This window comes from Corvus moneduloides, chromosome 4 (genome assembly GCF_009650955.1).
Source record: "Corvus moneduloides isolate bCorMon1 chromosome 4, bCorMon1.pri, whole genome shotgun sequence".
NCBI lineage: Eukaryota > Metazoa > Chordata > Aves > Passeriformes > Corvidae > Corvus > Corvus moneduloides.
The window spans coordinates 59,841,145-59,852,453 of NC_045479.1; the positions used below are offsets into that span (position 1 = coordinate 59,841,145).

Sequence of the window (11,309 nt, forward strand, 5' to 3'; positions counted from 1 at the left end):
CCTTCTAGAAATTTAGGTAGTCTTCGTGCTCTTAATTTTCAATAGCACTTTCTGCACAGACTGAGCAATACAGTGTCATTTTTTTCACTTTTTCCTGAGAAAAGCATTCTCTTTGGTAGTAAACTGCTTTGTCTCAGGAAAGCTCACAAATTCAAAAACCAGAAATACCTGAAATTTTTCTTTCTCCTAATCAAAGTATCAAGAGAAACAGACTTCTATTTTAACTGAACACGGTATCTTTTTTTTTTTTTTTTTAATGCCCATTAAGCATTTCAGATAAAGAATGCAAAAGGAAAAGGAATTTCTGTCAATTATGAGGGAGGGGAAAAAAAACCAAAACGTTTTTCCTTGAGAAACATGCATATCAAACATCTACAGCAAGAAAGTCTAGGAATATCTGTGCAGAAAGTGTTATTCTACCAGCACAGATCTTGAAGGACTTCATTCTGCACCTGCCCATTCTGGAGTGGACCTTCCAAAACAGTTGCAACAGAGTAGATGTCTAGGGAAAAAGAAATTAATAGGATCCATAACACTGGAAATGCTGGGATATTTTTTTCTGTATAATGAGAGCAATTTCCCCAGGGCAAGGAAGAAAGCGATCACTAAATAAGATAAAGTTAAAATATATTTATCTATGCCTTACAGAATCACTTTGTTCACACAGTTTCACAAACTCCATAAAACCTTACCAAAGCAACAGTTTTATAAAATAACAGTGCAGCGCTCAAGAAGTTTTTTAGAATAGAATGTTTCAGTTGGAAGGAGCCTACAATGATCATCCCACCCAAGAGCCCAACCACTACAGGCCTGACCAAAAGTTAAAACATGTTATTAAGGGCATTGTCCAAATAAATGCCTCTTGAAAACTGACAGGCTCAGGGCATTGGCCACCTCTTCAGGAAGCCTGTTCCAGCATTTGACCACCCTCTCAGTAAAGAAATGCTTCCTAATGCTGAGTGTCTGGTACTGTTTAATCGAAAACGACTCAGAGGTATAAATCAGATGCTCCAAGATTCACTGATCTGGTTAGCAGTGGCAACTAACCAGAAACCATCACAGCCTACGCTGCTTCCTACATCTCTCGTCCATTATACATTATATGTGTGTTGTCAGATGTACACTAAATAGTAGCATTTACTCACCTTGTCCACATATACTTTCCTTCAAACTTCACTTTATTTTAGCGATCAATCGCTGAACTTCCTTCTCTGTAAGTTTTTTTTTAACCCTTTGTTACTCCAAACTGCTAAGCAGAAGTAAAACCAATTCCTCCATCAGAAATTACAGAATTCCGGCCCTGAACAACAGACCACAGTAACTACAGAACTGAACAGTTTAAAATCTGCTTCTCTAGTTTCAAAATTAAAAAAAGGAATAAATCTGCATTGACTGGGAAAAGACTTACTTATATATTGCTTTCAACAGCTCTGAAATCCTTAATGATAAAAATGGGGTTTACTTCAGATTAATTTGTAAGAATTTCTCTGGGTGCTATGGCTTTATGTTTCTCTTCCTCTTTAGATTACATTTAAATGCATGCAAAACTTCTTTGGTTGTGAAATAAAGCATTCAGCAGTTTGCAAACACAGAAGTTAGTTACTCATGCCAAATAACTTTTAATTTTTAGAAAACGTACATTTTCAGTGTATCATATTCGTATTATACATTATAAGCATACACTACTTCTGTCACACTTGTATCAATCCATGGAAAAAGGAATTGTGCTTAGTTCATTAAACAAATGCATTTCTGTTTCCCTCACTTAACAATGGGCCTACATCACTTTTTCAAGGACGATCCTGATAAAGAAGGGAGCATGCCAGTCATTTTTTAATGTGCAGAATAGTATCTATAGTACTACTAAATGTAACATAACTGTATTAACCGAGTAGTCACTGCCCTTCAGCCTTGATGGTACCACTGAACTTGCAAGGATCAGTCCTAAGATGACGTATGATCCAGAGAGTCCACTCGAGTGAAGAGCCCACTTGACCTACCTGCAAAGTAATTTCACAAACTGTAGTAGCAGCTTAAGTAGTCACCCTTCCACAACTATTTACTCTCTCCTGTATTCTGTCAGAGCACAACAAAGCCAGCTGTTAGCCTCCAGCTCTCGAGATTCAAAATGCCCTGGACCTAAGTGCAGATCAGACAATTTCTCAGAATTTTACATTCTTGTCAAAATAACTGGTTCTCTAAGAATAAGCTCACAGGTGAGACAACAGTGGCTCCACTGACTAACAGGCAATTAGGATGACCTGTTCCTTTCTGTTCCAACCATCTCCATTCTTTGGGGCACTAGAAGAACCAGACAGAAAGCAAACATATCTCTGATGTGCAAGCTTAAGAAAACATTCCCAATACCTCTTCATAACCTTTGGAGAAGTAATTCACTCTTCTTGTTCACCAGAAAACAAAGAAATAATTTTCAGCCTCACTGTAACTTTTATTGTGAAGCTAAGAATATATTGATTCAGAAGCCATTAGGGAAAAAAGAAAGGGAGAAGCAATGAGAAGCGTAAGACCAGCAGTGCTTCCATGAGTTTTATGACAATTCACAGAAAGCCATCTCTGGCTAAATGTATGCAAACAATTTTAGGATGAAACCTCTATTAAAACTGCTGACTACTTCTGAGGGTTAAAAAAACCCCAAAGGAATTGCCAAGTTTATTTACTCTAACACAGCAATAGTTTTACAGGAGTTCTGTTGAAACAGACAGGAAATGCTGGGTTATAAAAATACACTTCCACAGATGAAACAGACCTGAACACAATCTTGGACTATTCCAGTTTAAATTTTAAAAAAGCCCATTTAGTACTATCACAACATGGTGGAACTCTGCTTCAGTACCACCCCAATTACTATTTGAAACCAACAGAATAAGCCATCCACATTTATGTTGTTAAGGGTGGACAGGTAAACAGTCTCTGGCTCTGAGCTCCTGGTGATGTATCCTGGGAGATCGCACTAAGGACTGCTGGTGGCCTCAAAAGAGATCTTCAATCTAGTGTCAACTCACCACTCCTTTCCAGTTACTTTCACCCAGACCATCCAAATCCATGGATATGCTGCCCTACTTGAGATCTGATTTCTTTAGGAATGTATAATACAGTTAATAGAGTGTTTCATTAATGTATAACAACATATAAAACATACGGATCAGTTTCGCACAGTTCTTCTGAAACAACTCTTTGAAAGGTATGCCTCGAAGAAGTAATTTAAAAAGCAAATATATACCAACAGTGTAATATCCATCCTTTCTCTACCATTGCAGGACTGTCAGTGGGTGAGCCACTGCTCAGAGGGGCAGAGAAAAAAATGAGGAAAATAATACTGCCATAGAAAGTCTTCATAAAAATACATGAAGTCATTGCACATTTCCTAGCACCTAGATCTTTTCCTGCTGCCAGGCTTCCCTGTATGCCACCTTTCTGAGGCCTAGGACAGTGGGCTTCAGCTGGGGGAGGGTGTTACAGTGAGCCACCCGCCAGTGTCCCATGTCCTGTCTGGGGAGAACCGTGAAGTTTACAGAGGTGGCAGGGGTGGAAGAGGTGGTCTGAGAAGGAGTATGATGTTGATGACTTCTTCCTCCCCACTGTGAGGACCGCCAGCTGAGTTAACAGCTCTGACTTCATTCATCTGCAACTCCATTTTATATCCACATTTATGTACACCATGTACAGCCTGTATTGCATCTGCTTGAGACCTGCTCTTTCACCACTTTTGGTTTTGCCCAGCTCCCAAACTCCACTTCCTTACCAACCACTGGTGACCTCTTTAAAGCACTGGGATCCCCAGTAAGGGGACATCCTGAGCACCCTCTTTTCACCCTCTGCTGCCACACTCCCATCCTGTGCTCCCAACTTGCAAAGTCTCTGCTATCACACGGTGACAATGCTCCGCTGCACTACACCATTCTGTGAGGGTCACAAATACTTCACTATACACATAATAACTACTTGCTACTACTATCTGCTAAAAGAAATATGGTTATACTACATAATTATACAAGGACAAGCCAAAGTGAAACTAAGCAGCAGCCACCCAGTACCGGGTTTGGGTTTGTAGCTAAGTAAACCCAAACAAAGCTTCATGTAAGCAAAGACAAGTTCAGACAAAACTTGACAAGTCCTGAGACTTGCAAGGTTGCATGAAATCTGAAGCCTTTGTGAAATGTTAAAGGTTAATGACTCAAACAATCAGATTTGCAAAAGCAGCAGGTGCTTTCTTGAGGCCAGATTTGCATCCCCTAAACAAAGGGGAGGAGAAGAATTTTTGGATGTGTGGTGAAACCACTGATCTTCCTAAGAACAGCCACAGTGCAGAGGAGGTGCACACCCACCACCAGAGGATGACCACAAGAAACCAAGCTTTGCTTATCAACAACCTTCTTTGTTGAGCCAGATAAGGGAAAAGGCCAGTAAGAAGCAGATCCTGCAAGGTGGGGTAATGCTTTTTATCATGCCAATGTCCTCTCCTGATAAGGCTCAGGTGTAAAACCACCCCCTGGGGGAGGTACCGGGACATTCATACATAAGCCTGAAGGTATTCATTCCTTCTGATAAGTCACAACTGGCTCAACCGTGCAGTCATGAGAAACAGTGGTCCTGTCTTAGAAAGGGCCACAAATCATCAGAGATCCCCCAAGCACCCCCAGACTGTGGAGGATCCACAGTATTTCATCAGTGTAAAACTCCACTCCCAGGGGAGGTACCTGGGCCTTCCCACCTGAACATATATTAACACACTGAATCTTTTATTCGGGGACTTCTCCACCCTCGACGGATAAAGACCGTGACCACCACTTCGATCAAGGGACATAGAAATTGCTACAATCGAGTCTCGGTGCTGGATCCACAGGTAGTGATATCCTTCCTCTCCTTTATGTACTTTTACCCTTTCTTTCTTTTCCCTGTATATTTTCTTAAGTGATATTTGTATACCTTTATAGATAATAACTAAAGTAGATACACACCTCCTTTCCATTGTAATCAAACTGTTCTGAAATAAACCTGCCATGTGTATTCACACTGATCATTCAGTGTCATTTCACTTTGATCCACCCCAAGGGATCTAGTAAGAACTTTTAGTTACCCCATCTCAGGGATGGGTTGTAACAGCCTGTCCCTAGTGTGCAGAAAATCATGCTATGAAAAGCCAGTGTCCACAGAAGAGGCAGAGCAGTCCCACAGCTTTATTCGAATAAAGAGAGGGAATCCACTGGGCCATATGCGCGTGGGGTTTCTCTCTGGAGGTTTCACAGGGCACAGCCTCCTTTAATCTAAACTCCCGGCCGCATGATGCCCTCTTCCTTCCCCCAGTGGCTGAGGTACTCAGAACGTATAGCCTTCCCGAACAGCCTACCACCTATTCCCCCCTTGAACATGTCATTCTCCTCTGGAGTTTAGAAATTCAGGGTATGTTGGTTCTGCAATAGACTTTGTGCTGACCCATTTGTCTATTACCCCAAAGTTCAGGAGTCAAACCGTCTGGGCTCTGTAACAAGCCTGTGCAGCTTGACGTTGGTAGAGCTCATTTCAAAGACATTAACGCTCATTTCTCCTGAAGACACTCACCCATGCAATCTGCCTTAAATTCTAGAAGTCATAGGGCTGCATGTTTAAATTTCAAACAATTGACACACACACAGGTGAAAACTAAACCATGCACTCTATCAGGAATGCGTCTCCATGACTATTTTGTCGGACACTGTCACCCATTTATGTTTTTTCTCATCCGAAGCCAGCTGGTTGTCTAGGTAGTTTCATCTCAAAGAAAAAAAACATGTAAGATCAACCTTCTGTTGCCAAGTCACATATAACCATTCCACGGACCCTTAATCCAACCTGGAAACACATACACAAAGAAAGCAGGAAAATAAAAACCAGATTTACAATCAAAATTAATTTCATTTTCTGTATTTTGTACTATACAGAGTTACAAGCTCAAATAATTTGTTAGGAATATATCTTGTATCATTGTCTCTTTCTGTGACAGGGATTTCTAAAAAATTATTAATATTTTAAAAAACCCCAGAAGGTAGGCATGATGGCTGGAGAGATGTGATCTTGCCAGAAATCAATGCCTAGGACAATCAAAGATATAATTAAGGATACTTTTAGGTATTGCAAACACTAGGAAGTGGCTGGTTAAGACTTTCAGAATGCCAAACAAAAGAAAAAATTCTGAAGTAGTATGTTTTGTTCCTCTGTGCAAGAAACTTGAAATTAAATTATCTTAATTACTGAGAATAGGGGTTGCTTAATTCCATTCAGCTCATTTATTGTTAGATCTCTGTACAAACTGTGAAGTGGCATAGAACTGATGCAAAGCACGCATGGGCAACCAGTTGTATTTCTGCTGAATTAACTGTGACAAGGCGTTTATGGTGCTTTTACACACATTATGCCTGTTGTGGGAACACAGGCAGTGTAGAGCCTATCCTACATAAACCTCGACCTATAAAGACACACTACCTGATTGAACATAGAGCCTTTCAGAGCAGTATTGGCATAACAAACGTTCTGAATTAGCAAAGTGACCCTGTACTGTGTCAATATTTTACAACAATTCTACTGTCTTTCCAATAACCATGTCATCTTTGATACACTACTAGAAGTCATAAAATGATGAAACTACAGCTTCACTTTCCCACAGATATTAAAAAAACATTCTCAAGAAGATAATTCTGATTGGTAAGTCCATAAATAAACACTAACATAAGGTGTAACAAAACTCGACTTTTTTTTTAACCTAAGATTGCAGAATGGCTGCAGAATTATCAGGTACTCCAGGAAAAAACCTAGGTCAGTTCACACAGTAACCATGATGAACAGAAATCATCATTATACAGATCATACCAAATAATTAAAAACTTGAACCCATTAAACTACACTGAACTTTTTATGTTCACACAGAGCACAAACTTGCAATTCTCAGCATTAGATAAATTAGTTCAGTCAACACACAGCAACTGCACTAACAGTAGGGAAGATGGGAACAGAGTATGAAATTTTTCCAAAACTTAACTAGATTAGAATCAGCGGAGAGTATCAATGGAGGGAAAACAGGATGACACATACATGGCCTGAAGCTTACCTGTGCGTGTAGGACCACAAGCCTACCCACACAGCTGGTAAGAGAAGAGTCATGTCTAGACACAGGCTTACAACCAGCATGCAGTGCCAACACCCCTTTAGATGAAGAGGAACCTTTGGGCTGGAAAACAGTAGTGAAAAAGATAGAGTGCAGCCTATTTCCACTCTTTCACACAGACTGCAGGGACAAGGTCTTGGTCCTTCACCACATGACAACTGTGCAAAATTATGCCAGGCAGCAACAACTAAAGATTGCATGGCAGGTGACGGTAACATTTTCATCAGATCATGAATGCCCTTCAGGACATGTGATGAAGGGAGAGACAGGGTGCAGAGGGAGATAGCTACTAGAACAATTGATCCAGACAACAGTGGACAATTACCAACACCAAAGGATCCTCTGGGATAATACATGTAAATTCTTCTGCCATATTAGATCTGGCTTTTGATCAAAGACTAGTGCTTTCTGATAAACTACATCTTATAGAGTCAGAAGAGAATTGTGAAGTTTTTATTCGATAGGCACTGAGTAGTAATAACTAGAATTAATTTCTTGCTTGTCTAGCATTTGTAGAACTACTAATGTTGGCATTCAAAAGCCATGGGAATGATATGAAAAGCTTTTAGCCATAAAGAAATCCCAGAAAGAGCATGATAACCAAAACATTCCTGGATTTTACAATTTTCACAGAATTTCTCATCTCATGAGATGCACTTCTACTAAAGACTACCTGATGTGACCCTGGAGCTAAACCAGGGTGGCTCGGAGAATATCAAGCAGTGCAATGCCATCTGCATAGTGCTGAACCTGAATAAGTCATTAATACTTGCCATATGAGCATGCGGGCAAATTGGGAAATGCTGACAGAAAAACCACACAGAATTGAAAGCTAAATGAATAGAAACTGTATCCTTATTGAATAAGACAGACAGAAAGACAGAACAGATGACAGAATATTGCCCAGAGTCACAAATTTACTTTGTGGTGCAAACAGCCTGCACTGCTTCACTGACCACCAAGTTACACCTCCTGTACCAATTGGAAGAACTGCCCTCATCTCCTGTAAGAAAAACAAGCAAAAAAACCACAAAAAAACCCCCCAAACAAACCCCCCAAAACACCACCACAATAACAAAAAACCCCAAAGCCAAGCAAAAAGAAAAACCTAAGAAAAAAGTCCAGGAATAAATAATAGTTATCAACTAACAATTGTTGACACAAATTAGTGATCAAATTGGTCCTACAACTCTTCAGGTATCAAGGAAAACAAATGTTGTGACCCAAACTGCTGTTAAAAGCATTTCTCTCCAGGTGTTAAAGAATACACAACTGCTAATTATTAAAGAATTTTTAGCATTCTCTGTATTTTGCAGTTTGCTCTTGGAGTCTTTCACAATTTCATTTAACACCACATTTCACAAGCTTTAGCCAATAAGTGAGTTTACAGATGAATCACAAACGTGTTACTCATTAATTTCTGCCCTAGTGTCACTCATTTTATACTCCGCTTTGAAGCATAATTTTGTAATCAAGAATTGTCATCCAGCACATACAGAAGAAAGGAATCTCCATTGAAATTCCCATCCTTCTGCACTTGACATCAAGACAAACGAAAGAGTTTCAACGAAACTGACGTGGCTTTTAATGACACCTACAGAGAAACTGCCGCTGTAAACTATATACTGAAATATACTGAAATTAGTTACAAGTAAGGTCAGAATCGACTGACTACGTTCTATACCTGCATTTCTTTGTAATTATTGAAAGATTCTTAAACCACTGTAAAACACTGCAGGTATATACAAATGATACCTGGAATTAAAGGAACTCCCATACTCCGTGAATTAGGCCAAATTCAGCATAAATGTTCTGACATCTGTAACTGTGACAAGCTATTTGAAGAACTTAAAAGTAATACTAAGGGTCCTGGACTGCTTTTACACATTACAGCACACCCTTCCTCGGACAACAGTCAGTGCTTGTGAACTTTGCAAAGACAGCCAGCAAGTACAACGGGGTGTTTGTATGTCAGCCTGGTGACTATTTCAGTATTACAAATTTAATCTTACTCTATTCCTCACTGCTTCAGCCTTCTTTTGAAACCAACACTTGATAAAACATCAAATCATATTTTATTTACTAAGGAAAGAGAGGGAGTGGTCTGACAATTTAAGTTTAGAGCACTGCCGTTCTGTCCTGGTAGTAGGACTGGTAATAGCAACAGCTCTGGGGAGCTACATTATAAAAGGAAGCAACGGATTGTAGAAGAAACGGGCTCATTTCCCATCAGGAAACACACTGATAGCTCAAATTTTCCTCTAGAAGCTGCCAACTCTGCTGGTGAAAGGCGTGACCTTTTTGCAACTACTAGGAAATACTCAAGGAAGTTGCGGAATGTGAACGAAGACATGAATAGAAAAGCGCACAAACAGAAGTATTTTTTAGACCTCTAATGAGAAAATCTCTGCGTCACAGGAGAAAGCAGGATTTTTGAAATGCCTATAAACAAGCGTCAAAAGAACAAAACCACAGACACCACATTTGGTGTTATGGGTTGGCATTCTCTCAATTTCGCGGCAGCAGCGTTACGGTAAAACATGACGAGGCGACACAACACGCCCGTTCCCCTAAGTTTTGCAAGAGAGCCTTGAATAACCCAGGACAGGATTACTCCGGACGGGAGGTCTCCGTCCCCACCACGGCTCTTGGGACAGCTCCAGAAGTTAAAAACCTGCCGGATAACCCGCCCTGCGCGCTCACCGATGCGACTCCCGCTCCCGGCAGTGGCGCGGGCAGGATGCGGGGCGGCGGCAGCCGCTGCCCGTCTCGGCGGGACCCGCAGCCGCCGCGGAAGCCGGCGCTTCGGCCCCGGGGTCCGCCGGCAGCACCCTGCGGCGGACACGCCCGGTGCGCGGCCAGCGGGCTGCAGCAAGCTGGCAGCCGGCCCCGGGCTGCGCCCAGCTCTGCCCGCGGCTGCACTGGCAGCTACCCGCGCTCGGCACCCTCCGAGGGCAGGAGTGAGAGCGCCTCGCACAGCACCGGGCATGCGGAGAGCGTCCCGCGCTGCCCTTCTCCTCCCCGCTCCGCTGACAAGCCCGGGGCGAGGGGCACCTGCCCGCTCGCCCGTCCGCCCCATCCGACGCCGCGGGGCGAGCGGGTGATGCGGCCGTGAGTCGCCACCGTACCTGCAGGACACGGAGAGCTCCACCCTGGTGGCCGGGATGCTGGAGCTGAGCACGTTAAAATCCCCCACGGACGCCATCTTCGGAAGCCCACCGCTTCTGCCCGGCTTCTGCTGCCCCGCCGGCTTCTCCAGCCCGAACATGGGACAGAGCGGCGCGGGCGGGAAGGCGGGAGGAAGAGAGGGAAGAGGCGGCGCCAACTGGCCTCCCCTTCGCGATGCCGCTGCCGCCCGTGGCGCGGAGCGCGGTGAACGCGGAGCCCCGGCCCGCGCCGCTCCGCACCCGCGGGATGCGCCCTCCGACTGGGGCGGCGAGGCGGGAGCGGGGCGTGACGTCACCGCGAGCGGGAGCCGCGCGTGCCCGCCCCGGGCGCGGGGAGCCCGACGGCCCGAGCGAGGGGACGCGCTCCGGGGAAAGCGGCACCGGAGCCGCCGCGACCCCAAAGCGTGCGGGACGGGGAAGTGCCCCGGTGGGGGCGTGCCCACCGTGCGGTCCCGAGCAATTTCGCTCCTGCGCCTCCCCGGTCTCTTGCCCCTGGCCCCTGCGCGGAAATTCCTTCTCCGTCCCGTCCCGCCGGCTGTCCGGGGAATCTTTTCCCTGCGCGTTAGTGAGTGAGGAGCCTCCCCGGTGCCTTCCCCCTTGGCTCTTGCACGGAAACTCCCGCTCCGCTCCGTTCTGTTCCGTCCCGCAGGCTGTCCGGGGAATCCCCTCCTTCCCCGTCAGTGCGTGCGCGGGTCCCCGCGCCCCGAGCAGCCGCAGCGGCGCCTGGGGACAGCGCGGGCGGGACAAACGCCAAGGCCCGGCGCGGGGCGAGTCTCTGGAGCCCCACGACAAAAGCCCCGGGCGGCGAAGGCGCGAGGGATTGCGAGACACGGCCGGGGCGCGGGGCTGGGCTGGGCTGGCGCCTCCAGGGGGCGCGGCGGAGCGGCCCGGCGGGGTAGGCCGGGCTGGGCCGGCAGGGCAGGGCAGGGCCGGGCCGCTGGATGCTCCTCCGGGCCGTCGCCGGGATAGGAAAACATCTGGGT

The 11,309-nt window shown here is 44.8% G+C and overlaps 1 protein-coding gene across 3 annotated transcripts in view; it reads right to left on the reverse strand.

Annotated features, from left to right (window-relative positions):
- Positions 1–10,609, reverse strand: part of CPNE8 (copine 8) — a 78,051-nt gene extending 67,442 nt beyond the window's left edge. The window contains exon 1 of one of the 3 annotated variants that reach the window (XM_032107029.1): positions 10,288–10,609. Coding sequence is in view for 1 of the 3 variants with exons in the window: in XM_032107027.1 (XP_031962918.1) it covers positions 10,288–10,427 (140 nt within the window). In the remaining 2 variants the exon portion in view is untranslated. The remainder of the gene's footprint in view (positions 1–10,287) is intronic. The other 2 variants (XM_032107027.1, XM_032107028.1) reach the window with 2 other exon arrangements.
- Positions 10,610–11,309: the final 700 nt, after the last annotated feature.